Source organism: Marmota flaviventris, chromosome 14, assembly GCF_047511675.1.
Source record: "Marmota flaviventris isolate mMarFla1 chromosome 14, mMarFla1.hap1, whole genome shotgun sequence".
Lineage (NCBI taxonomy): Eukaryota > Metazoa > Chordata > Mammalia > Rodentia > Sciuridae > Marmota > Marmota flaviventris.
The window spans coordinates 58,657,430-58,685,426 of record NC_092511.1 but is presented as its reverse complement, the minus strand read 5'-3'; the positions used below and the strand labels follow the sequence as shown (position 1 = coordinate 58,685,426).

General features: G+C 48.7%; 1 protein-coding gene across 1 annotated transcript; it reads right to left on the bottom strand.

The window, feature by feature from the left end:
- Window positions 1–3: 3 nt before the first annotated feature.
- Atp6v1b1 (ATPase H+ transporting V1 subunit B1) lies at window positions 4–27,332 on the bottom strand. The gene is made up of 14 exons (XM_027934505.2): window positions 27,139–27,332; window positions 20,212–20,267; window positions 8,276–8,374; window positions 8,000–8,093; window positions 7,440–7,517; window positions 6,145–6,284; window positions 5,206–5,307; window positions 4,533–4,630; window positions 3,375–3,498; window positions 2,958–3,108; window positions 2,640–2,722; window positions 1,773–1,877; window positions 1,444–1,573; window positions 4–1,354 (listed from the first exon to the last, which is right to left on the bottom strand). The coding sequence occupies exons 1-14, from the start codon at window positions 27,254–27,256 to the stop codon at window positions 1,191–1,193; spliced, it is 1,542 nt and encodes a 513-aa protein (XP_027790306.1). The 5' UTR covers window positions 27,257–27,332; the 3' UTR covers window positions 4–1,190.
- Window positions 27,333–27,997: the final 665 nt, after the last annotated feature.

Here is a 27,997-nt window from a genome sequence, read left to right as displayed (position 1 = left end):
GTGGACAGTCAAAGCTTTTTATTTTATTTATTGTTTGGCGGGGCAGGTACCAGGGATTGAACGCAGAGACACTTAACCACTGAGCCACATCCCCAGCCCAATTTTTGTATTTTATTTAGAGACACGGTCTCACTGAGTTACTTAGCGCCTTGCCTTTGCTGAGTCTGGCTTTGAACTCGCGATCCTCCTGTTTTGGTCTCCCGGTCTCCTGAGCTGCTGGGATTACAGGCGTGTGCACCCAGCCAGTCAAAGCTTTTTAAAGAATTATTCATGACTTTCTTGTAGATGGGGTAGAGAGACAGGAGGATAGGACATCACAGAAGAGTAGGTCATTTCCAAGGATGCCTCAGGCATCCTGAATTTTGGGATGCTCTTCGCCAATTTCTTGATTTTAGGGGTCTTTCCCAACCTTCTGCACGGGCTGTCATGTCTGTCGGGCTATCTCCCTAAGGACTCTTTTCCCTTCCTGTCTGCAGCAAACCAAATTCCTCCCCAGTTTCTCTGGGGCAGAACTATTAAAAGCCAAACATATAAGATACCTCTTAAAAGGACAAATACATCCCCCAAGAGGAATTCTATTGTCAGCTCTTGAGGCACTAATGCAGCTTTTTTCTTTCTCTGTTCTTTTCCTTTCTCTCCTTCCTTCCTTTCCTCCTCATCCACCCCCCCTCCCCTTTTAGGAGCGAGACTAGTAGTATAAGGAACTTCATGCATCCATCACTTGCACCTTCAACAATTACCAAATTTTCTTGTCAATCTTTTTCACTTAAGATAATTCATCTTTGTTACTTCTCTCTTGGGGGCTTTTAAAATAAAAATTCAGGGCTGGGGGTGTGGCTCAGTGGTAGAACTGCTGCTTAGCATGCCCAAGGGCCTGGGTTAGGTCTCCAGCAGCAGCATCACGATCACAGAAAAAAAAAAATCATTTAAAATAAAAATATAGTAGGACATGGGCTTTCCTTTGTGGTCTTTCCCAGTGCTGAAGTCTAGGAAGACAGAGTCTGGGGAGCCCCCATAGCCTGTAGGGGTCTGAAGGTGGACGCGGAAGTGAGTTCAGGTATTGCGGGCAGCGGGGGAACGTCGGAGAGGGAGATGGCGGGAGGCAGATGGCGAATGGGGAAAGGTGGCCAACCACGGGCACGTAAGACAGGGGTAACCGGACAGTGCAGCTGCGCCAGGCTCCGTCCGGGCTAGAGCGCAGTGTCGGACACCGTGTCCTGCGGCGCCCCCTCGCGGGAGTAGAACTCGTCGATCACGTTCTGCGGGATGCGCTTCAGCATCTCCTTGGGGAAGATGCGCAGCAGTTTCCAGCCCAGGTCTAGCGACTCGAACACCGATCGGTTCTCGTAGGGTCCTAGGGACCGAGCAGGAGCGTGAGGGCTGTGTGTATGGGGCGGAAGGAGGGTGGAGAGGTTCTGCTTCCGCGCCCGCCAAGCGCCTCACCCTGGTTGATGAAGTTCTTCTCGAACTTCTGCAGGAATTCCAGGTACAGCAGGTCCTCGGAGGTGAGCGCCTCCTCCCCCACCACTGCCTTCATGGCCTGCACGTCCTTCCCGATGGCGTAGCAGGCGTACTGGAGGAGGAAGCAGAGGCGGTGGCGGCTTCGCGGACTTCCCACCAAAGTCCCGATGGCCCCAAACCTGGCTGCCCTTGGGATTCCCCTTTTTGCGAAGGAATTTTACCAGGGGAAAAGCCTGTCGGTCCAGATGGAGCTCAAATCTCCAGTTTCTGAAACTAGATTACCCAACAGCCCCTGGCCCTCTCCTTCTTACCAACTGGTTGGAGACATCCCCGTGGTCCTTTCTCGTCATGCCCTCCCCGATGGCGGACTTCATCAGTCGCGACAGGGAAGGGAGCACGTTGATGGGGGGGTAGATCTGGGGGAGCAGAGGAGGCGACTGGCAGACAGCAGAGCCCACCCCACCCCACCCAAGCTGCTTGTCTCATCTCCCCCTATTTAGGAGACTCGTCCTCATTCATCCACAGAGAAGTCAGTGGTCACACCCTGACACTCTTATGTCGTATATATTGTAGGGCAGGTGACTGACTACACAAGTGGTTTTAGACAGGTCGGTGAGGGAGGAAGATGATGTGACCTTAAGTTCATAAAAAGCCCATTATTCACATTCTATTTGTATCAGACACCTGGTGTTTTTACTCAGCAAAGCAAAAAACTGGAAAGGGAAAATAATTGGTATTTATTTATTGTCTACTATCTGCCAGATACTTCTCATATGCTGACTTGTTTTATGCTTCTCAATGCATCAGTGTAATGAGTATTATTATTCCCATATCACAGAAGAGAAGACCTGGGGCTGGGGATATAACTCAGTGGTAGGATACTTACCTAGCATGCAGGAGACCCTGGGTTCAATCCCTGGTGAAGTCCTGTTCAGGGTTTCCAGCTTTTCTCTGCCCTCCCCACTCTTGCCCAGTACACCCAGACTCTGAAGGGATTATTTTCTCAAGTTCCCACAGCCAGGTAGACTGGATTCTACCCAGGCTGTGGCCCACACAGGCCTCCCTGGGTGCATGTCTCCTGATTGGGTCAGCTTCGTTCATTCAGAGGAGGTAGTGGACATCTGTTCTTCCAGGTCTTTTGGAGTGAGAGTCAAAGTGGGGAGGGAGGCAGCAAGTACCTGTCTATTATGCAGCTGTCTGTCCACATAGATCTGTCCTTCTGTGATGAAGCCTGTCAGGTCTGGGATGGGGTGGGTGATATCTACAAGAAAATGCATTGGTCTCAGTGTGGCTGGGGGTGTGGTCTCCACCCACCCAGGGGTCACCCAGGTTCTGTTTCCCTCATGAGAGTGAGGGGGTAGAGATGGATGTGTAGGAAAGGATCAGCCCTGATGGAGGAGCAGAGTTACTGCACATCTGTGCAAAGCAGCATGGGATTTGTAAGAGTCCAGGTGGGAAAGGGAGGAAGGGGAACTCTGGGGGCTTGAGGAGGCTACCATCATTGGGCATGGTGAGGATGGGGATCTGTGTGATGGATCCACCCCGGCCCTCCACACGGCCTGCTCGCTCATAAATGGTGGCCAGGTCTGTGTACATGTATCCAGGGAAACCTCTGCGCCCAGGCACTTCCTCTCTGGCAGCTGAGACCTGCAAGATCCATGGATGTTGGGATAAGAAAGGAGGCAGGGGCTGAAACAAGGAAGATGGGTAGAAGCTTCAGTGACTTTGTGAGGAATGGAATGGAAGGTGGGAGAGAAAAGGCCAGGCTGCAGTTGAGCCCTGGGGCACACATGAGGACGGCAGGCCTGGGTTGACGAGTTCCCTTCTTACTTTTAGGATGATCCCTTGATTCCAAGAGGTCAAGCCTAGGGCAAGGCAGGGATGATTCTGACACCCCTTGATGGTCAGCTTACCTCTCTCAAGGCCTCCGCGTAGGAACTCATGTCAGTCAGTATGACCAGCACGTGCTTCTCACACTGGTAGGCGAGGAACTCAGCAGTGGTCAGTGCCAGACGTGGGGTGATAATCCGCTCAATCCTGGAGGCAGGCATGGTTGGTATTTAGAGAGCCTGAAGGCCCAGGCCTGTGCCCCACATACCCCAGGGCTGAGTACAAGGTACAGAGGGAAGCTGGCTTGTGTACAGTAGCTGGGCAAGGATAAGATGAGCCCCTACCCCAGCCCCCAGGTCAGGTCCATATTCCTGGGAGCGAGCACTTGCCACCAAGTCCTCACCCCTTCACCTGCTATCCACGGGAGGGGAGGAGACGGAGGCCGAGACCAGGAGGGTGGGTAGGTAGGAGACTCCAAGCAGGGGTGAGTGTTGGGTGAGTAAGACAGCAGACTTGTCTGCTGTGGTCTGAAGGTGAAGGGCTCTGAGGTATCTCCCATGGGTGAGGTGGGAGCACAAGTGCCTGCTCTAGCTCCTTCTCACCCCAGGGCACCTGCTTTGTGTCTTAGATAGAGCACTTGCTTTGTGTCCTCAGGATTGTCACTTTACTCATTGTGCCTCTCCTGTCCCTGAGCACACTGGTGTGCATGGTCCACACACTGCCTACCCTTCCCACTTGGAGCACTTCTCAGTACCCTTATGCTGGGTACCTCTTGGTAATGTCATCACAGCCTTTTGTTCCTTAGTTTGGGGACCCCCCCTCAACACCCAGGATATCTTATGAGAATTTTTTTTAATCCACTTGATCCAATATTTTAAGTCTTATTTTCTAAACCTTCAAAATAGCAATCCCCCCCCCAAAAAAAGGAGAGACAATTTCTTTAGTAGTGACTGTGGAAGTGACTCAAGGGTGAAGGGCCCTGACTTAGGACAGTGGCTGGTTGCAGGCTGTGGGAAGAGCAGAGGGACTGCAGGTGGCAGGTGGGGTCCTAGCTGGTTCCCAGGGACTCTTGGTGGGCTATCCCTAGCTCTTCCCAGGCCTCAGTTTCTCCAACTGTGCCTCCAGGGGTTATTTTCCTAGCTCGGTCCCATGACTGTGGTTCTGGAATGCCCTGAGCCCTGCTGGTATCCTGAGTATTAGAAGGAAACATGGTCTTCTCCCTGGACATGGGGAGGGCTCACGTGGGGTCGTTGGCCAAGTTCAGGAAGAGGCAGACGTTCCCCATGCTTCCATTCTGCTCAAAGTCGGACTTGAAGAACCTGGCTGTCTCCATGTTCACCTGGACATAGAGCAGGGAGGGCTGCAGCCTGAGAACAGCGCCTGGCCCCTCCTTTCTGAGGAAAGCCTGTGAACTGACTGGTTAACAGTTGCTGGGGGTAAAGGTGCCATAGTCACAGGGGTGGCCCTGGGGCTTGAGAGGGCCTCATCAGATACCCTTCCAGAGAATTTCAAACTTCTTCAGGAGCTCAATGCCATCCTGCCCCTCTCTTGGCCAGCTGCCCTGCCCAACTCCCTTTCCTCCCCTTGGGCCCCCTGAGGGCTCCCTGATATCCCCTTCCTGAGCTGTCTTATCTCCCTGAGTTCCCTGGCTTCCTTCTCCAAGCCACTCTGGGCCATCTTAGAGCTGCTGTGGCCTTCAAGATGTCTGAAGGGACACACTGCTCTGGTCACTGAGCCCACCTTCACCCCTTGAGTCACACTCTTGCCTTTCCCACCAGACTGGCCCAGACTCTGACAGCTTCTCAAGAAGAGGGATTGTGCCTCCCCCAGAAGATTAAGTTGTTTCAGAGACCAATGGATCCAGGGCTGCCTGTTCACAGCTTCTAACTGACAAATCTGCCCCGCCTCTCTTACCCCCATGGCTGCAAAGACGATGGCGAAGTTGTCATCATCATAATCCAGCACTGCCTTGGATTTCTTCACCAGCCCAGCCTGGCGGCAGATCTGGGCAGCAATCTGAGGCAGAATGGGTTGGGAGGGGAGGGAGGCTGTCAGGGCCAGAGCCCAGCACCTGCCCCCCCCTCCCCGGGCACCACTAAGGAGGATGGATGGAGAGGTTTTTCAATCTGTCCTCCTGTCAGGGCCTTGCCAGCAAGTGTCCAAGCCCAGAGAGGTGAAGGCTCTGCCCTGGGTCCTACAGCTTTCTTGGGGAGGGGGGCTATTCTGTGACTACTAGAGAACTGAGAGAGCCTGTCGGGAGGAGCAGGACAGACAGAGTAATGAACAGTTCCAAAGAGCAACAGCCTTAGCATGGGTTTGAACCACTTGTCTGAAGGAAGTTGGGCCTTTCAGAGCCCCTAGACCCCCCCTCAGCCTGCTGGAATTATCTGGGCACAGAGTTGCCCCAGGTCTTCAATATGTGGGGCTATTGGATCCTAACTCTCAAACCAGGGTGTGTGTGTGTGTGTGTGTGTGTGTGTGTGTGTTTGTGTGTGTGTAAGAATGAGGGCATTTATGTTGTCTGATCACCAGATCATTTTGAGGGTAAACTGAGGCACATTCAGGAATTCAGGAAGGGTGGGGGAAAATGTCTAGAAACCTTGTCACACCAACTACTCTGGGAGAACTGGCTGTTCATACCTGGTGGTGGCAGTGAAGTAGGTGTGATCTGGGAAAGACTAGTACAAGGACAAGCAGGCAGAGGCTGGGAGCTCAGCCAGGCAGGGCTTTCCACACTGGGAGCTACAAGTGGGCTCTTTCAAGCAGTGAGGGCCGCTCTGACTCAGGGCAGCCTTGAAGACCTGCTTGGGGCCCACTGGTCTTCAAGGCTGCTGCTTCCTCTGCAGGCCTCACCTCATTGTGGGGGAGCCCGGCTGCTGAGAAGATGGGGATCTTCTGACCACGGGCAATGCTGTTCATGACGTCAATGGGAGAAATGCCCGTCTGAATCATCTCCTCAGGGTAGATGCGGTCATGGGGGTTGATGGGCTGGCCTGGGAGGGAACAGGGTTTTCAGCTTTTGCCCTTCCCACTCATGCCCAGACTCTAGAACAGTGCAGTTTTTTTTTTTTTAATATTTATTTTTAGTTATCGGCGGACACAACATCTTTGTTTGTATGTGATGCTGAGGATAGAACCCAGGCCGCACGCATGCCAGGCAAGTGCGCTACCGCTTGAGCCACGTCCCCAGCCCTAGAACAGTGCAGTTTAACAGCGCTCTCTGTGAAGACAGAACTGTGCCCTGGCTGCGCTGCTCAGTGTGTCCCCAGCCACATGTGGCTATTGCATACATGAAATATGGTTTGGTTCAGGTTTAAACAACCACAGGCCCAGTGCTACCTTGGACAGCACTGCCCTGGTGCATTAGAAGCAGGTGGTGAGAACTCAGCCTGGGGACCCCTTGGCCTGAGATAGAACCCTCCTCACCACCTATGGCTCTTGTGCAGGGACCTGAGGGCAATCTGAGACCCCTATAGGAGCAGATATATGATCTATGCTCTGCCAATGGCTTGCTGTGTGGCCTCAGACAAGCTACCATCCTCTGTGGGCCTCCATGACTCCCTCAGTAAACTGATGGGTTAGGGTTGCAGGAGTTGGGAAAAGCCTCCACTTAACTATATGACAGCCTTGGAGGGCTGGATTTGCTGCAGTGGCCCTAGCTCTGAGGATTGGGGACAGGGAACTGAGGGCAGAAGAGGGAAGGTCTGGGAACATGTGGAACACTATGCAATGATGATGGCATTTCAATTTTTGGGGGGGATTGAACCCAGGGGTGCTTAACCCCTGAGCCACAGGGTCTCACTGAGTTGCTTAAAGTCTCACCAAATTGCTGAGGTGGACTCTGAACTTGTGATCCTCCTGCCTCAGCCTCCGAGCTGAAGGGATTACAGGTGTGCACCACTGTTTTATAGGGGCTGGGCACAGAGTGCTGAGGGCAGCATTTGGATTTGGTGGCTGATTTGGGGACGAGAGGCCTTTGATGCTCTCACATCACACCTAATCTGCCTGGCCCTGGGAAAGTGCTGGTCAGTGGCTCTGGCCTGTGTCCGGACAGAACTTCCAGGACAAGGTGGCAGAAATGATGGCCGGAAGTGGGAAGATGTCAGAGACTGGGTCCTAAAAGATATCCAAAGCCTCCACTCACTCACCATTGATGTCCAGAAAGTCCTCCGCCATGACCACTGGCCCTCTGTCAATGGGCTTGCCCGAGCCGTTGAAAACCCGACCTGAGTAGGCAAGTGGTGGAGAAGGATGTTGGGGCCAGCCTCAGCTCTCAGCCTCACACCACCCCCCTCCTATCCCCCACCTCCACTGCCCATGGCCCCCTCCCTGTCAGCTCTCATTTATCCCAGAAAGCAAGGCCTTGGCCCAGCACAATGACTCTAGTTGAGGGGCTTCCAGGGCTGGATAAGGGGAAAACCAAGCCAGGTGTGGCAGATCTTGAGAGTTAGGGGATATGCAGGGCTTAGCAGTCTCTTTCAGCCTGACCTCAAGCAGGGTCCTGCTTTCCTCATTACTGAACATTTGCTGTATGTGGGCCCTGAGACCAGGTCAGAACAGAGAAAATACAACCTCTAGCCTCCAAGAGCTCATGGGAAGGCAGATATGTGTACAGGCAATGACAAAGCCAGGCACTAAGGGTTTGGTCGGAGAAGCTGGGTTGGGAGGGTAGAGGGGCACCCACCCCTGCCCCATCCCCATCCCTCACCCAGCATGTCCTCTGACACTGGAGTCCGCAGGATGTCCCCTGTGAACTCACAGGTGGTCTTCTGGGAATCGATCCCGGAGGTCCCTTCAAACACCTATGGGACAAAAGGTAGTTACTCTAACCAGGAGAGACTGGGGCTTCCCACTTCAGACCCTCCTAGAATGCTCTGCTCTGGTCAGGGTGTTCTCAGGCAGATAGACATTTGCCTGCTTCACAGCTGGTCAGATAGTGTGGGAACTTTGTCAGTTCATTCGTTGACTCACCGAGCCCACTTACCTGTACAATGGCCTTGGTCCCAGCCACTTCAAGCACTTGGCCACTCCTCTGAGTCCCATCGGGGAGGGTGAAGTTGACTATCTCAGCATACTGGGCGAACTGGCAGGGGAGGAGAGCAGCCCAGAGCAAGAGTGAGACAAGGGCAAAGTCCATGCCACCTCCCCCATCCCTCCTTGGTCCAGTCTCAAGCTGCTGTCTGCACTATGATGGCCAGACACTCATGGAAATGAACTTGAGGGACTGGGAAGTGGACAACTGGATTCTCTCTAGGAGGGAGTATACCTGATGGTTAGGAGAAGGGAATCCAGAGTCAGAAGACCAGGTTAGAATCGAAACTCTGAAGCTTAATAGCTTTGGAACCTTCTGGAAGTTACCTAATTAAGTAACTCATTAAGTACTTAAGTCATTGAGTCATGAGCCTTAGTTTTTCTTATCAACGAGGGTGATAATAGTAATACTTCACAGGGCTGCTGTGGGCAGGAAATGAGGCAATATTCTGCAAATTTGTTACCTTGGCACCTTTAAATGCTCAATAAAATGGAGTGGGGGGGCTTGGATTGTGGCTCAGTGGTAATGCGCTTGCCTAGCATGCATGACGCACTGGGTTCGATTCTCAGCACCACATACAAATAAATAAAATAAAGGTCCATCAACAATTAAAAAATATAAAATAAAATGGAATAGCTATTGTGACCAGGTATTGTGACCACCCACGGCTGGAAAGCAGTGTTTCTGCTGCTGTAGACTAACGGGAAACAATGGCAAAGTGCTTCCCTGTGCTCAGGCACCAGAAAAGACCCTGTTTCCAGGAACTATATATCTACCTGGGGCCATCTTTTCCTAGCAGTGATTATGATTCACATATATGAATCAGGACTTCAGGAATTTAAAAAATCAGGCTAATTTCAGTAATATCTAAAGTAGAACACGCAGTGAAAATAATTTGATCAAAGGAGAAAATATGCAAATGGACAATAAATACATGTTAGGATGCTCAACAGCTTTAGTCATTAGGGAGATGAAAACCAAAACCACATTGAGGTACTACTTCATACCCACCAGGATGGCTAAAATCAAAAAGGCAGATAATAAATGGTATGACTCCAGATTCCCTTCTCCTAACCATCAGATAACAAGTTATGATTTCTTCACATCTTCAAAAGGTTCAACCCAGGGCTGGGATTATAGCTCAGTGGGAGAGTGCTTGCCAGCATGAGCAAGGACCTGGGTTTGATCCCCAGCAACACACACACACACACACACACACACACACAAAGTTAAACATAGATAGAATTATCATGTGGCTCCAGTAATTTCACTCCTGTGTATATACAGGAGAAATGAAAACATATGTCCAAATAAAAGCTTGTAGATGAATGTTCATAGAAGTTTTATTCATAGCTGGGTGTAGTGGCACATACCTATAATCCCAGAGGCTCAGGAGGCTAAGGTAGAAGGATTGTGGGTTCAAAGCCAACCTCAGCAATTTAGCAAGACACTAAGCAACTCAGCCAGACCATGTCTCTAAATATTTTTTTTTTTTTCAGTAAGGGCTGGGGATGTGGCTAAGTGGTTAACGCCCCTGGGTTCAATCCCTGGTACGGTGGTGGTGGAGGGGAGTAGTTTCTTTCATATTCATAAAAAAGTGGAAACAATCCAAATATCCATTAATTAATGAACCAGACAAATAAAATGTGATATATTAAAAGACCTGAACTCGCTTTAAAAGAGTGAAGTTTATTGTATGTAAATGAAACTCAATTTTTAAAACTCCATTGGGCTGTCTCTTAGGGACACAGCAGCAGATGGGCAGTTAGAGATCTGCCCTAGGGAGTCCCCAAGCTCTGCTGTCTCTGTATATGCTGGGGACCACAGGGTTCCAGGCTTTCCCATGTCTAGGGAGGGTCAGGAGCTTGGCCAGGGAAGCTGGCTGGAGGAGTACACCCTCCACATTCACACAGGGGTCCAAGAACCAAAAGAGACAAGTCCTGTATCTGCACCTCCAGCCCAGAGGAGGACATGGAGTGAGCGCTGCGTCCCAGGAACCCCCACCTCACCTCCCATGTGGCTGATTTAATTCAGGAAGTGAACCATAACCTTAATCCAAGAAAAGCAATGGTAGAAAGATAATACCCCTGCACCATTTGCTAATATTCTGTGAAATTAAAGTGCTTTTCTAAATTACTCCTTGCAAAATCAAAACCAAAGTGACAGATTATCTAAAAAAGAATGGAAAGGATATCATCATGCCGTGATCTATAAACTACATGAAGCTGAACCATGTTCTCTGACCCTAATCAATGTAAGTTAGAAATTGGTAACAAAAAATAGAAAAACTTTATCTGTTTGAAAATAAAAGCATTTTAAATATAGAGGATCTGATCAGAATTAGAGAATATTTGGTAATGCACAATAATGAAAATTATGGGGCTGGGGCTGTAGCCCCAAAATTATGGGGCTCAGCGGTAGAGCACCTGTCTTGGCACATGTGAGGAACAGGGTTCGATTCTCAGCACCACATAAAAATAAATAAATAAAGATATTATGTCCGGGGCTGGGGATGTGGCTCAAGCGGTAGCGCGCTTGCCTGGCATGCGTGCGGCCCGGGTTCGATCCTCAGCACCACATACAAAGATGTTGTGTCCGCTGAAAACTAAAAAAATAAATATTAAAATTCTCTCTCTCTCTCTCTCTCTCTCTCTCTCTCTTTAAAAGAAGATACTATGTCCATCTACAAATAAAAAAATATATATAAAAAGAAAATTATGCTTCAGCATACGTGTGAGGCATTTGAAATTTTAAGGGTTTTTATTAGAAAAGAAACAAGGTTGAAGAAATCTAAAATAGGCAACGTGAGCCAGTGGTGGCACACATCTGTAAATCCAGTGAGTAGGGAGGCTGAGGCAGGAGGAGCTTAAGTTCAAGACCAGCCTCAGGAATTTCATGAGACTCTATCAAAACAAAAAATAAAAAAGGCTGGAGATGTGATTCAGTGCCCCTGGCTTCAATCCCCAGTACCAAAAAGCAAACAAACAACAACAAAAACAGCATTAAAACCCCATAAGAAGTAGAAGAAATAATAAAAGGGCAGAAATTATTAAAATATAAAACAAACATGTAATAAGGAAGAACAGGAAAGCCAAATTAGTACTTTGAAAAGTCTAATAAAATTGACTAATGGAGCAGGGTGCAGTGGCACACACCTGTAATCCCAGCAACTAGGGAGGCTGAGCAGGAGGATAGCGAATTCAAGGGGTCAGTATCAGCAATTTAGTGAGGCCCTGTCTCAAAATAAAAAGATAAAAAGGTCTGAGGATGTGGTTCAGTGGTTAAGCTCCTCTGGGTTCAATACCCAGTTACCCTCTCCCCAAAATTAATTAAGAAAAAAAGAAAAGCCACAAATAAATAAATAAATAAATGTTGGAATTAAAAAAAATTATAACCAGCTACGCTGATAATATTAAAGAGATAATAAAAGGAATTTTGAAAAACTTCATGTAACATATTTAAAAATTTAGATGCAATGAGTGAAGTCCCAAAAGATCACAACTCAAATCAAAACCAAATAAAAATGAATAAAAAGCCAGGCAGGGTGGCACATGCCTATAACTGCAGGAGGCTGAGGCAAGAGAATCCCAAGTTCAAGGCTAGCCTGGACCACTTGGTTAGAGCCTGTCTCAAAACAAAATAAAAAGGGCTGGAGCTCAGTGATAGAGTACCTGGGTTCAATCCCCAGTACCACATAAAATGATCATTATGCGGTCATGCTAGGTGTGTGTGGGGTGGGGTACTGGGGATTGAATCCAGTGGTGTTCTACCACTGATCTCCATCTCCAGCTCTTTTTATTTTGATACAGGATCTCACTAAGTTCCTAGGGTCTAAGATGCTGAGGCTGGCATCAAATTTGATCCTATAATTTTTAAAATATTGAATAAATAGTTTAAAGTGTTCCTATGAAAAAAGCACCTGTCTCAGATGGTTATACCAGTGAATTATAACAGAGAAAAATAACTTCAAATTTGCTAAAGCCCTTCGAAAGCCTGGAAGAAAAAGCACTGTATTCATTGTTAGAGGCAAGCATAATCTTGATACCAAAATAAAATAATTATAAGAAAATTGTAGGCAATCTCATTCATGAATATGGATTCCCAAATCTGAAACTAAATATTATCAAACCAAGCCCAGCAGTGTACAAAAAAAGACCAAATTACAAACCAAAATAATAATATTTTTTTTAAAAAATGAGCTGAGTATGGTGGTGCACGCCTGTAATCCCAGAGGCTCAGGAGGCTGAGGCAGGAGGATGGAGAGTTCAAAGTCAGCCTCAGCAATGGAAAGACACTAAGCAATTCACTGAGACCCTGTCTCTAAATAAAATACAAAAAAGGGCTGGGGATGTGGCTCAGTGGTTGAGTGCCCCTGAGTTCAATCCCTGGTACCTCTTCCAAAAAAAACAAACAAACAAACAAACAAACAAAAAACGAACACCCACACACATACACAAACAGATAACAAATTAGGATTATTCCAGAATTCAAGGTTAGTCTAATATTAGAAAATCTATTAATGTAGTTCATCTTACTAATGGATTAAAAGATGAAAAACTATGATTATTGAGAACATTTTGGAAAAAGTTTAAAAACTGTCAAATTTTTAATAATTATAAATGAAAAGTTTAATAATTACAAACAAAAAGCAAAGAACAAAATAACTGTTTGAAAACAGGGAATAAAAGGGAATTTTCTTAATCCCCAAATGAATATTGTTTGAAAACCTTATAGGAAATAGCTACTCAGTGATTTGATGGATAGAGCATTCCCACTAAAACGAGAAGCAAAACAAGAACACCTGCTGTTATCCTTCCACCCAGTACTGGGCTGGAGCAATGGCCAAGAAGAATAGAACCAAAGCAAGAACAGGAAAAAAAAAATGAACGATGATTAGAAGGAAACAGAACTATCTAATGGGAAGCTCTGTGACATGAGAATCCAATGAAGATAGTACCAAAAGAGAATCATTGACCAATTTCTCTAATTAACATGGATGCAGAAATACTAATTAAACTATTAGACCAATCATACAGTGTATCAAATAAATAAACCAGCATGAACAAACTGGGTTTATTCCAAGAATGCAAGGCTAGAACATCATCATCAGTGCATTTGTCAACAATTGACAACGTAATTCATAGTAGGAATTGTCTACAAAAATTAAAAGAAAAACCCTGAAGAAGCATGGTAGCTCACACCTGTAATCCCAGTGACTTGGGAGGCTAAGGCAGGAGGATCACAAGTTTGAGGCCAGCTTCAACAACCTAGCAAGACCCTGTCTCAAAAAATAAAAAGGTCTGAGGATGGAGCTCAGTGATAGAGCATTTCTGAGTTCAATTCCCAGTACCAAATAAGTAAATAAAGGAAAACGAATTGGGATTTTGTAAACAGGAACAGAAACTCTTTTGATACAATTCCAAGACAGCTGTTTCTTGTATAACTTTATGTAAAACAGGAATGAGAGGCAACGACTTGAACACTATGAAAACCAACCTCAACATCCTTATGAAATGCTGAAGCTATTTTTATTTCCAATAAAAATCATAACCATGTCACTGTTGTTACCTGGTACTTTTTTTTTTTTAGAAATCTTATTTTACTCAATGAGACAAAAAATTTAAATATAACAATGAAAATTAATGGAGAATGTTCTATTTTTTTTAAGGGTAGTGGAGAGATGGGGCTGTATTCTTTAAAAATGTTAAAGAAAGGCTGTGGAAATGATCCAGACTGTAGAAAGCTAAACAGACACGATGCTTAAATGCAATACATGACCCTAGGCTGGATCTCATACTAGAGGGGAAAAAATTTATAGAAGACCTTATTAGGTCAGCTGATAAATTGGATTATGGATAATAAATTAAAGTATTATATCAGTGTAAAATTTTGAAGCTGATAACTACAATTATGGTTATACAAGAGGATAGCTTTATTCTTTGGAAATACACACATTGTATTAGGGCATAATTTACCCTCAAGAGATTCAAAAAAGCCAGGCACTATGGTGCACCTGTAAACCCAGCTACTCTGGAGACTGAGGCAGGAGGGTCTCAAGTCTGAAGCCAGCTGGGCAACTTAGTGAGACCCTCCTCCATCTCAAAAAGTTAAAATTCAAGAAAAAACTATGTACACACACATTTTCATAGACACACAGAGAAAATTGATTAAAATTTTAATAATTGAATATATGGATGTACTATTTTTATTTTTGCATAAAACTAAAATTGTTTCAAAATAAAAGTATGCTCATGGGGCTGGGGTTGTGGCTCAGTGGTAGAGTGCTTGCCTCGCTTGTGTGAAGCCCTGGGTTCGATCCTCAGCACTACATAAAATAAATAAGTTAAATAAAGGTATCGTATCCATCTTACACCATATATATATATAAAAGTATGCTTATGCTGGGTGCAGTGGTGCACATCTGTAATCCCAGTGGCTCAGGAGGCTGAGGCAGGAGGATGGAAAGTTCAAAGCCAGCCTCAGCAAAAGTGAGGCACTAAGCAACTCTGTGAGACCCTAAAGATAATACAAAATAGGTCAATGGTCAAGTGCCCCTGAGTCCAATCCCTGGTACCCTCCCCCCAAGAAAGTATGCTTATGTAAAACGAGATAAAACTCCCTTATTTGCAGATGATATTGCAAATCTAGAAAAACCCAAGAGGCTCTAATTAAAACACACACATACACACAATTACTAGGACCCATAAGAGAACTTGGTTGCAAACGCAATAAATGTATAAAAATCAATCTTTTTTTCTATTCCAATCATAATCAGTGAGAAGAGGCAGTAGAGGAAAACATCCCATCTGCACTAAAGTGAAAACACATAAAATATCTGGTAATAAATGTAAAAAATACAAAAAAACCCCCACAAAAGTTTATTGAAGAACATAACAATGACTTGCTGTCATAAAGATATTAATTCTTTTAAAAGCATATAAATTAAAGCCATCCCCAGTGGATTATTGTTTCTTTTGGAATTTGATAAAATGATCTTAAAGTTTATGCAAATGTTTAAGAAGAGCCAAAAATAGTTATGGAAAAGATCAGAGATAGAGGATTTGCCTTACCAGATATTAAAACCTGTTATTTAAAAAAAAAACACTTGCTATAAATCTGCTGAAGACAAACAGTGAATTAATGTGAGTCAGATAATGGGCTAGAGAGTCCAGAAACAGATCTCAGGTTTTCCAGGACTATGATAGAATAAATGTGGTATATTTATTCACGGAGGGAAATTACATAACTAGGTATCTATTTAGAATACCACCTCATCATAAATGCAGATACATAAACAAAATTTAAATATAAAGACAAAACATATTTTAAATATTTACAAGAAACTTTCTTCCTGAATAATTCAAAGACAGATGAGAGGCATCTTTAATAAGAAATTCAGAAGCTGTGAGCAAACAATACAAATTTTTATCTATTTTTTCTCTTTTTTGGTATCAGTGATTGAACCCTGGCAATGTTGTTCTTTCCCTAACCCATAGAGTGGGATCCCTGGAGGGAAGACCCACCCTAAGAGAATAATCCCTGTGGTAAGAGCCCCTGGTACTCAGCCGTCTTGGGTTCTCAGCCACAAGAGGGAGCCCAAGAGCAAGGGCAGCAAGAGACTGGTAAATGAGTTCCGAAGTTCAAGCCCTGACTTCTTTTCCCTTGCACTGGGTGTAGGCCCTGTGCCTGGCCATTTCCCAGAAGTGGCCACGGGCGTCCTTATTTGTCACATCATTGGTGGTGATGGTGGGTTGTTGACTTCAGGGAAAAATTATTGGTTAGAGGACAGGTCAGAATGGGTCCAAATTCAGCCAACAGGCCCAATAAAGTGGGGGGGGGGGTAATAAAAAATTGATAGTTTTTTATGCGGGTTTATGAGAGTGAGAGGGAGTGGGGAATAGGAAAGTGGAGGGGATAGTTGTGAATTGTGTGTCCCTGAAGGATGAGATCAGAGAAGAGAACTTTAAATATCAAAGATCATGGCCGGACAAGGACATGTCTGGTATGAGGAATATACACTGGAAACCTTTAGGAGGAGAATACCAAACCCTGTGTGGTGGGCAGGGAGTGTTTGTTAAGGAGGGCGAGGATCTCATAACTAGTTAGAATGGAGGGTGCAGGGGAGAACTGCAGGGTGCAGCAGCTTATACACCAAGGAACCCTATTTCCCAGCTGCATATTGAGCAAGCCTGATCCTATCAACTCTCACTGTTGACTTCTAAGAGGATTTCAGGGAGTGGGGATAATTCAGTGCGACCCATCCCCTTTGCTGGAGATTCAACTGAGTCCTTAATCAGCAAGGGGCCATGCCCCTTATTGCTGCTATGTACATGTCGAAGACTGGGAAGTTCTGAAACTAGTCTACTAGGATTCCTGCAAGGGAGTTCTGTCCTCCAAGGCCCCTCCTGTCAACAATGGCAAGGACAACGTGGGACCTCCTCTCTGGAAATGGGCTTCGGGGCTGTTGCAATCTTTTGAAAGTAGATAAAGATGTCTGGGATCAAGTTTGGTGGATCAGGTGAGTGTTTACTCCAAGTGTCAAGGAAGGATGGATTTGAACCCCAGAACAGAAGAGTTGGGAGATTCTCCAGAGCAGTTGCTCTTAAGTTGTGGTCTCCAGAGCAGCAGCATGAACATCATCTGGGAACTTGTTAGAAATGCGAATTCTTGGGCCCCGATACAGATCTACTGCATCAGAACTTTGTGTGGAGCCCAGAACCTGTCTATGAGCAAGCCCTGCAGGGGAGTCTAATGTATGTTCAAGTATGAGAACCACTGCCTTCGTGAATCTCTAGAATAGCTCCAAGCAGGTGGATGTCAGATATCCAGATACTTCCTCAATGCTTGCAGTGACTGGTGTGTGGGTTTGAGAGTGTGAATGTGTGTTAGTATTCGAGTGTGTGAACGAACTATTGAGAGTGTGAATATGGGTGTGTGTGAGTGTGCTTTTGTGAGATCAGGGCTGGGAACGTGGATGCTTCATGATCTAGGAGGGTCAGTTTTACAATCTTCAAATCAGAGACTAAGCCTTTTCTAGTTAACAAACTCTGGGAAATCAAATGAAAATAGTAGAAACTCCCTCCAGAAAAACACATCGGCACATGCCAATATACCTTCAATTGTTTACATACAATTTTAGGTGTCTTATTTCCTGGGCTAAGAGCCTCTGATCTAGTCGGATTCTTCCCCAACCTGTTTTTCCATTTGTAAAGAATGGAAAACAAGAGTAATTGATTGTGTGTCGATATAGGCAGTAGGTGGCGCTGTAGAGACAGAATAGTGGAATTTTGCCCAAGTCAGGCTGTAAAAGAAAGAGGGGCCGGCAGCGGGAGCAGTGCATAGGATGCCTTCCCTTTCTCCAGGACTTAGGAGACTGTAAACTACCGATTCTTGTCCTCTCTCTTATTAGCTGAAGGCTTTCCAGGTACATGCACCACCTAGTTAGTTTGCTCTGTCAGAGTTACAGATGCATCCAGTAATCACAAAGCCATACGTCTGGGGATCTAGCTCTGGTTTCCTAGTAGGGGGGAATTGAGAAATGGACGTCTGCTAGGTGCTGAGTCTCTGTACTTTTCTGGGTTCCCTATAGACCAAGACTGTGGCAGGAGAGTGTGGTGGGATGGGGTGGGGGACAGGGGATCGCACAACTGTTTGATCAGGCTTATTAGCATTGCTAACAGGAAGAGCTATTGCTGACTGTTCTCAGGGAGGATAATTTTTCTGATTTACTCCTCACTGTCATTATTTAATAGATGAGGGAACAGGAATTTACAGTCCTGGATAGATAGTTCTCAAACCTGGAGGGTTTGTGAGAGCAAACTTGGGACTCCACCCCAAAGACTCTGACCCTGTCAGTCTGAGGTAGAGCTCAAGAATCTGTATTTCCAAGTTGGTGCTAAAGCTGTGGCTCCAGGATTCATAAGGAATTGGTAGAAAAGAGTGGAATTAAGCTGGGATCAAACATGAGAAGTCTTAATTAGCACATTTCAGAAAAGCTAGAGAAGAAGAGTTTGAAGGTTCTCAATAAATTGAACAGTAATGTTTGAGGAGATGGAAGTGCTAATTATGCTGATCTGATTATTGTACATTGTGTATATATATATATTGAATTATAATAGTGTACCTCAAAAATAAGTACAAGAATTATATGCCAATTATTAAAAAAAAAAAAGCAAAGCAAAAGTCAGTATGGTAGGGCACGTTTATAATCCCAGTGGCTGGGGAGGGTGAGGCAGGAGGATTGTAAGTTCAAAGCCAGACTCAGCAATTTAGCAAAATCCTGTCTTCAAAATTTAAAAAGGGCTGGGGATGTGGCTCAGTGGTTAAATGCCCCTGGGTTTAATCTCAGTATCAAAATAAAAATAAAAGTAAAAAATGCAAATCAAGGGTGTACACCTGTAATCCCAGCTTCTAGGAAGACTGAGGCAAGAGAATTGCAAATTTGGGACCAGCCTGGGCAACTTAGTGAGACCTTGTCTCAAAATAAAATTTTTAAAAAGAATTGGAGATGTGGCTCAGTGGTAGAGCACCCTTGAGTTCAATCCCCAGTACTTTAGAGAAAGAAAGGGCGGGGGGGGGGGGGGGGGGGGGAGGAAGGAAGGAAAACAAATCAATGTTATTTTTTTCAACAACAACATCAACAAAAAACCAGAATTATCTTTGTTTTTTAAAATTATTATTGTTATTACAGAAGTTTGGTTATAAAAACCAAATTGTGGTATTGTGCACAATTTAAATAATAAAAATATTTAAAATGATAAAACCCAAAACTTACAAAGTCTGACTCTTCCAAGCCCTGACCCCAGTGTACATACACTTAACTACCTCGTCATACTTCCTCCCAGGGCATCCCTTCTACAATAGATCAAACAGCAACATACATCTCTAGAATCGTTATTTGAGTGGTTCTGATTTAATTAATATAAGTGGCTCTGGTTTTAACAGGTCTTTATCTAGTCATGCTAACACTCATTCATTTGTTCATCTCATTAATTTACTCACCTTTCCTTTAAACAAACATATGCTTAACACTACTATGTCCTTGGTACAAGTGTTCTGTTGGGCTCCTGGAGTTAAGGATTAATGCATATCCAATAGGAGGGAACTGGGTCCCCTGCCCCCCGCCCGGCAGGGAGGAAACATGTGACCAGATCATGACCCAATGCCTGGATGGGTGCTGTTCAGGACAGAAGGGGTCAAGGGTGCACCCGGGGTTTCTAGTTTGTTCAGCTCAGAATGGGTGGGAGGCTGGAGAACTAGAACTGGCTAGTACAGTGAGGACAGCAGAGTGATCTTGAATCTCTGCAGGACTCTTTTAACACTCAACAGTCTCCAACAAGGCAACTCAGTGTCTGCCAGTTCTTAGTTTCCCAGGAGATGCAAAAGAGCTTACTTACATCTCATTTGCCTCCTGTGGGTCCCACTTCACTCCCAACCCACAAGGCTGATTCTGACACTGCAATTGTTCAAAGGACTTTGGAAGCCATCAAGCTCCTGAGAAATGGTAGGAGGAGTTGACGGGCAAATCCTGCTCTTCCCCATGGAAGTCTCAGGTGGGGAGAGTCCTGTCTTTGAGTCTGGCACCACTGTTCTACAGATGCAGAAATGAGGCTCAGCAGGCCGCGGGGCTGCCAGCCCATCAGTGGTAGAACCAGGTTTCCCAAGGCCCATGGAGCCCGGCCTCTGAGAGGTATTTGTGCTTTTTACAATCTCCACTGACAGGGCAGGGATGAAAAACTTTAGTTGCCTGGGAACACAAGTAGGGAAGGAGAGTGCAGACGTGGATGACAGGTCATCCAGGGGAAGGGCAATTTAGAAGATATCCAGTAAGGGAGAAGGGAACCCTGAGGTATGGCCGTGGGGCCAGGGAAGAGGCAGAAGAACCTTACCTTGACCTGGTCCAGCACTACCAGGGGCCCATTGACGCTGCACACCGTCCTGTAGGCTGGGGGAAAGGCAGGGTGGTAAGGCTCTTACCTCCAAACACCCCCTAACACATGCTTGGCCTCCACGACACAGGACACACACACACACACACACACACACACACAGAGAGAGAGAGAGAGAGAAGAATCCTCGCCTTCCCTCCGTCTAAACACCCCCCACCTCCTCCCCAGCCTGGGCCATCAGGGTCATTAGCTGTGACAGGGCCAGCCACCATTGCTGTAAGGGTCATGCCCCTGCCCGCAGGGCCTCTGCTGCCTCGGACACCTGCAGGAGGCTGGGGGAGGGCAGAGGCCTCAGAGTCTTCCCTGGTCCTGGGGAGGAGACCCTTATCCTCCCTGATGGGCTTCCCCTCTGGCCTCAACCCCCACCTCACCCGCTCCCTCCTCTCTGACTCACAACATTTTCCAAAGGCTTCTGGCCCCCAGCTGTGGTTGAGAAGTGCCCTCCTCTGCCCTTCACCAGGCCACATTTCCTTCTGTTCACCCCACACTGATTGAGCACTGTGGGGGGTGGGGGGGAGAAGCTTTGTTGAGAGAAACAGAACAGAGCCCCTGCTCTCACAGGCCCTGGGGAGGCCCTGCCAGGGAGGCTGCTGGACTCCCCTGGCTCGCTGGGTGCTCAGAGGGGTAGGGGGAAGAAGAAGAGAAATGCCCCCAGACCTAGCAGCTGCACAGGACCATAGAGGGGGAATGGGCTTAGCTTAGAAGGTGGTGTTCTGTTAGACATCAGGAAATACTTCCCAACTCCAGTGCCAGGTTAGCAAAAGCTTTGGTTCTGCCAGGGGCTAGCCCAGGGACTTTGGGACAGTCCTGCCCAAGGCAAAGGGGTACCTCGGTCCTACCCTGGGATTCTTGTGTGGCACCAATGATTCAACTTGAGACGGAGAACTTGGCTTGGCAAGATGGGTGGGGTGCTGGGTCCCTCACAGACTGCAGACCTCAGAGGAAAATGGAGTCCAGAAGGAAGGCCCAGAGTCGCAAAGCAGGTTTGAGGCAGAGCCAGGGCTGAACTCCCCCCAACCCCTTGTGCTTCCTGTCAGCCCTGGTTCACACAGCCCTCTTACAGACATGCTCCTGGGCAAACTAGGTGGCCCCAACCCACCTAGTGCCCGAGAGAACCCAATAGCCCATCACCTACTCCCTCCCCATTCTGGGCTTCTGAATCAAATCCCTTATTTTTGTCTGAAAGCTCCTTTCACCAGGGTGTAGACCAGGAGACCCACCCATGGGGCAAGGCAAGGCTTGTACAGATCTCTACATAGATCCTCCAATGTCAGCACTGTTTGCAAAACTCCAGTCTCAAGAAGAGTGCGAGAAGGAAAGTTATCTGCCCAGGCTTTGGCTGGCCCAGGGCAGCACCCTTTTGCTCCCTGTCCTCAGACCTGCCTAGAGACCCACTGCATCTGGCTGCCCTCACTTCTTCCCACGAAGGAGTGCCCACCCTCCATCCTAGGCAGGTCTCTCCCCCGCACCAGGCCCTGGAGACAACAAATTCTGCGGTGCAGGGCTAGTGCCACCCTGCCACCACCGGCACCCGACAGTCTTTCCTTCAAACAAGCTCTGGTATCTCCCACCCTCAGCCCCAATCCTTCTCCAGCTTCTGCTCATACAAGCATGGCCTCCAGTGATCCAATGGTTCTTCCCCCTTCCCTGCCTCTCAAGCCTCTCTACTCTGGATTCCAGGGCTGACTTCTCTCTAGGCTTCTCCTAGGCCTCTAGATCCTGCATTCAAAGTGATCCAGCACATTCCATGAGAGGCTGCATGCATGCTCCTCTTCCCCGCCCCCTTGGTCCACCTCTGGGTTGCTTCTCAGATTCTTTGGCCAACACACTCTTCCCTCCTGGAGACTTCACTGCTTGGCGCTTCCTACTTCCCTTTCCCTAGGTGATCTGCTTCCTTCTTCCCTAATCCCTCCCTCTCTCCAAGCATTTCTATGGCACCTATTGGATGTACGAGGCCAGCTGTGGAGCCTACAATCTAAAAGAAGGGACAGAGAGAATGTAACACAATTACCAACTGCAGTAGGTGCTAAGAAGGGCAAGAACAGGATGGGTATGTGAGATGGCCAGGCGGCCAGATCTAGTGGTCAGGGCTTTGCAGGATGGGCCTTTTGAGCTGAGCCCTCAGGTCAAATGGAGCTATCCACCCAGCCCCAGAAGTTAGGGAAAGGGCACATATGCCAGGGGTGAGCAGCTCAGACGTGAGAAAGAATCCCTTACTTGGTGATTTGGGGGAACACAGGCAGTGCAGTGGCCTGCAGAGGCTTGCATCTGGGCTCAGGGACGTGTCAACTCCCAGAGAGCAGGAACATCCTCTGCAGCGCTCACTGCTGTATCCCACCTCTCAGGAAAGCACCAGGTATACGGCAGACACTTGTGAAATATTTGTTGGATGAATTATGGTTCCATTAGCTTTTCCTCACATGTCCCACATGAGAACCAACATGTGACCTTCCCTACCTTCCCAGCCCCCTGGACCAAAGGAGGGTCCTATTGCCCATCCTGAGGGACTGTACCTTTAGCTCCAGTCTACTTCCTGTGAAGATGGAGATGGAAGAGATTTCAAAAAAAAAAAAAAAAGGGGGTGCTAAGGGGGTGTGTAGGCATAAAGAGACCCCCCCCAAAGAGGGAGGGTAGGGTTCCTAGGTGGGGGCATCTCCCTCCACATTAGGGAAAAAAAGCCACCATGCAGCCATCCACACACACTCTTGCTCGTGTGGTATTTTGATTAAATTGCCAGGGTTGTTAGGACCATAAAGAGTGGAACAGAGGCAGGACGTGGAAGCAGAAGGAGGAAATGAATTGGGTCAGGCGGGGATGGGCAGGGGCGTGGGGACAGGCCAGTAAGTTTATAAGTCCAGAACAAGCCAGCGCTTTGCCGGGTTTTATAGAGTAAATACTAGACGTGCCACAGGGCTGAGGGAGGGGAAGAAAACTGCAGACCTGGGGTAAGAAGACACAGGGTGGGTGGGCCTGGAGCAAGGGAGGCATGGGGGCAGGGCAGGGTCCCCAGGGCCAGAAAGCCACAGGGAATCATTTCCAATTCCAAGGCTTCAGGAGACAGGTCTTTCAACTTCCTCCTTTCATTCACAGCTGGCTCCCCTACTTCACAGCCTCTGTCACATGAAATCCCCGTTAACCTGGAAGGGGAGGTAGGGGACAATGGTGGTAGAGGATGTGGGATTAGAGGATCCACACTCCTCCCTAAGGGGAGGGTCTCTGGAAGGAGCCTGGGCTGCTGCTAAGTGCCTGCCTGCAGGGACCCTCTGGGAGGCCAACTTCTCAACTCTATTCTGGGAGTTAGGGTGGGAGATCATGCCAGGTCACATGGGGACAGCATGAGGTCTCTGAGTCCCCCATCTTAGCACACCAGCTTCACCTACAGGTCATCTTCCCAGGCTTCAGCAGCCACAACACCTGGTTCTAGGTGGGATTCCTAGGGAGGCTGGATGGAGACACAGCTCCGTGGAGTCTTAGAAAACCCATTCACATGCCATTTCGGTTCCACACTGGGCTGTTCACACCCTTCAAGGTCTTGCCCAAAACCACCTACTGCAGCTCACGGGGTCTCTCCTTCTGAAGACCCATAGCACTGCAGACTGGCCCCTACAGGGGCTGTGTCTCTCCTGAGACAGACAGAATGGTAGCTGAGTGACAGGCCTCTTGTTTGTATACGCCTCTTGTTTGTATATACTCTGGTTATGTCCATTTCGAGGAAGGCAAACTGAGACCCAGAAACTCAGCTGGTTTCGCCACAGTTCAGGCAGTATCTTGTGGCCCTCGGGGATTATGGCCACTACACCACCCTGGGATGTCCCCCTTGACCCTGGAGAGGGAAGGGGGCTGCAGAGTTGCCGGCAGAGGGCCGGTTCAGATGACCTGAGGGGCACTCCCTCAATGGGCCTTCCAGACTGTGCAGACACTCCCTCCAGCTGCTCTGCCCACCCTCTCCATTGTCCTAGCTGACACTTCGGGCTGCACTTTGGACTGCAGGCTGGAGGAGCGGCTCCCTACCCCCACCTCCCTACCGCCTTCCCCGTCAAAGGCCCAGCAGGGATCCTGACCGGCACACTAATTAGCGCTGGCCCAGCCACACCTGCAGCGTCCCCGGAGAGGGCTGAGGCGGGCACCCATGCGTGAGGCCAGGGTGGGGGCAAGCCTGGGGCAGCAGGTCCTGCACCTCCTCCCTGATCCCAGCTGGAAGGATTAGGGGAGGGGGGCAGAGGCTGGAAGCTGGGGGTTCTTAGAATCAGCCCAGGAACCTGTTGGTTGGGACTCTCGATGTAACTTTCTCCCCTTTCTGCCAAGGAAACTGAGGCAGGGAGGCAAAGCCAGCGGCTTGGTGCTCAAGCCCCTGGAGGGCCTGATTAGGCTCCATCCCTCCAACCAGGCTGCTAACCTTTCAAAACTTTGCCTAGACTGGCCCCCTGTGCCAGCCTAGCCTCTTCTGCCCCAGTGCCCAGGTGAAGCTCCATGCCACCTCCTCCCCAATGAAGCCAAGGTTCTTGGGGAACAAGTCGAATGCTGTGGAGCAAAGAGACCCTTCTTTCCCAAGGTGGATACTGCTGGTTTTACTCCCCATCTAGACTCTACCTAGCTCCTCCTTTCTGGCCAATTCTTTCCTGTAGTCTCTGTACTGAAATCAGTTGTGAGGAGTCCATCTCCTCTGGGAAGGAAAGGGCTTCTCAAGCTGCACCTCCCTGGCCCTCTGAGTCCAGCCTCTTTCTAGGCTCGGTCTCAGGGCTGAGAGAGTGCTTAGAGTCCCAGGGTAGAAGATCAGGCTGGGGAGGCAAGCAGAGGGGTGAGCAACCCTGCCTCCAACCTGCCAGGGGTCTCCAGATCCTATCTGGTCCTGTGCCTGTCCACATGCCGCAGGGAGGAGCACCCCCTAGTCACCCAAGGAGAACAGACAGGAGCAGGAGACACTGCAGGTGCAGAAGCACGCTGAGGAGTGCTGGGATGCTGCTGGGTAGGAAGGTGTCTGGATGGCTGGGGAAGGTGTCTGGGGTTGATCCTGGGTGCATCCTGTGAGCATGCTCAGTTTGCAGCAAAGTGAAGTCAATGGCCAGAGCAGAGCCAGGAGGGCTCCCTGCACTGAACTTGCTCTGGTTTTTAACTGTGGGGTATAAACACATTTGCCTGGGTGGGAGCTACTGTTGCAGGAGGCCTATAAATATGGAGGCACTGACACCCCTAGGTCCCATCCTGGGTCAGAACCTCCAGGATGTTGATTGTAAATAAAGAACTGGTTAGGAGGAAACTGGCTTGAGGCTGCTCCTGGCTGGGCAATCCTGCCTGGAGGAGGAGTCAGGCAGGGTGACATTTATCTTCAGGACTCACAAGGGCAAGTTTCAGAGGGAAAGCAGGGTTTGTGGGTCCAGACCCCACACCCTGCCCAGCATGGCAGCTCTCCTGTGCCCTCAGGTGTGGGACAGGTGATCGCAGGGGTGGCAGGTCATCTCATGGGAAGGAGTTCCCAGCTCTGGACCCAGTGTGAACTGAATCACTGTGTGTTTCTTAGCTTTGGTGACCACAACTTTGGCCTAGGGAGAATCTACCCCCGGAACCTCTACAGGGCAGAGCCTGTGGGGCCTCCTTAAGAAGACTGAACTCACTGAACTGTCATTTCTCCTTTACTGGAATTTGTTCCACCCTCAGCACCTGTCTCAGGCCTCAGCAGGAGCCTCACACCTTGGGGGCTTTGCTGACTGCAACCCCCCCACCCTGCTTACTCTGTGCTCAGCTCTTGTTGCCCTTTCAAGTTCCCCCCACCTCCTCCATTAGACTGGATGGCTGTAGAGGAGGAGGAGGGAGGGAGAAGAGTTTCCTGTGTCAGATTTTCTTCCTCTCACTCACCCCACACGCCCTGTTAGGAACCTCTGGCTAGGCTTTAACAGGGGCGGGCCAGGCTGGTTTACTCCAGTGAGCTGCACGTGCTGTCTGAGAACTGCCAGGCCTGGGAGGGTGACCTTGGAGAAGGAAATTGTGAGGGGGTTTCCCTTTGGTCCTCTGGACCTTTACAGGTTCTCCTCCCCAGACATCTGGACTTGTCCTACCCCTACAGAACCAGCACAGAAGTTAGCCACACAGGGCTGCCTCCGTGAAAGTTACAAAGGTACCCCCCCCCCAGCACCGGTTTACAAGCTCCTACACCTGACACTCACCCTTAGCCCTGTGTACACACATAAAAACTGCCACACTCAGATACGTGACATTGTCCTGTGCTGTCCCCTTGAACATACACATTGCATCGAAGCACATGCAGACATACCTACCCGCACCCTAACAAGCACACTTGCATACATTCGCACTCACAGGATTCTTCCCCTCCAAGAGAAAGTGGGTGCACACCCCTCCAGGCCCACATCTCTCATAGAAGGCACATACAACACGTAGCCCTTGACTCTCGGGACACAGGGACACTATCACCTTATATTGAGAACACTCACATACATTGACACACATGTCAGCCCCACTATACTTCATCATACACTTCCTCCTGCTGAGGGTTCTGGGGCACACGCCTTACATAGAAGTGTGCGCATGCGCACAGACGGGCGCGCACTCTCTCGGGGGCATTTGGAGCTCTCTCTCTCGGGGCTTAGGGTCTTAGGCAGGATCAATGATGACAACTAACCCCTCCCCCCAGTCCTCTCCTCTGGGTCGGCCTGGGCTGGGCACTCCATCCCTCCTCCACCTGCAGAGATGACTCCGTGCAGGCTGCCCTCACAGAGCGGTTCCCACTGAACCGAGGGCCTCTTGCTATCCCCTGGTATCAGTCCTCTTCTTTTTCTGAGGCAAGAAGACTTTTTCTGCTGGAGTCTCAGCAGCTCCCCACCCCAGCCTCACCCACTAAGGGCTCATACTCACTGACGCGGGGGTGGGTGACGTAGTTTCGGGTGACCGCCTGGATATGTTCCCTGGCTGTGCCCAGGTCGCAGTCACTGTTGGGGAGCCCGCTGGACCTGCTGTCTACTTTCATAGCCATGGTGTGTGGTGGCCTGGGAGTCAGTGCCTGAGTAGGCTGGTGGCAGCTCTACGACTTCAGGCCCCACTGAGCTGGAGTGAACTGCCAGCCTGCACCTGCGGCCACCGCCCCTTCCTTCCCTCTCCTCCCACGCCCTCCCCGCTCCTCCCCCAGGTTGACTGTAAACAGGGAAGCCCGGGGTTCCAGCTCTGAAGCTTTCCCCACAGGCTGGGCACAGGCTGGGCAGACCTGGGAGGTGGAGGATGGTGAGGAGGGAGGGCAGCTGTGCTTGGCTGTCCCTCTGCCCACAATCCACAAGGAGTGTAAATGTGGCTCCCCACTGGAACTTCTGGTGCTCTCCACAGTCCTCATGCCCCTCACCACGTCTCTTCCTGGTCTCCTTCCCACACTCAGCTTCTGGCAAGCTGCCCTCACCCTGTGCCTCTTGCCCTGCCTATACCTAGGTATTTCTTCCCTGGCACAATTCCACCATCATCTTTTTTCAACATCTACAGAAGATCCTCTTCTAGCCAGCTTCAGTCTATCTCCTATAGGAAGGCTTCCCTGGCTTCTCCAGGGCCCTAGATTCACCACACATCTGGCCTCCCTTAGGAGAGGCCTCTTGGTTGCGTGGCTGGGCTGTGAGCCCCAAGAGCTGAGCCTGTGTCTTCCACCAGACCTGGGTCTCCTTTAGCCTTTCTGTCTTAGGCCATTGAGAACTGCCTGAGAAACCAGGCTGGCTGTAGGACCCAGACTCACCTT

Bases quoted from the DNA above. Each gene is read 5' to 3' on its own strand.
- Atp6v1b1 (XM_027934505.2), bottom strand. From the start codon at position 27,256: ATGGCTATGAAAGTAGACAGCAGGTCCAGCGGGCTCCCCAACAGTGAC. The intron at 4,631-5,205 runs GTAAGAGAGGCG...CTCTATGTCCAG, and splicing joins TCGTCTTTGCAGCCATGGGG to GTGAACATGGAGACAGCCAG. The intron at 1,355-1,443 runs GTGAGGCGCTTG...CTCGGTCCCTAG, and splicing joins GAAGAACTTCATCAACCAGG to GACCCTACGAGAACCGATCG.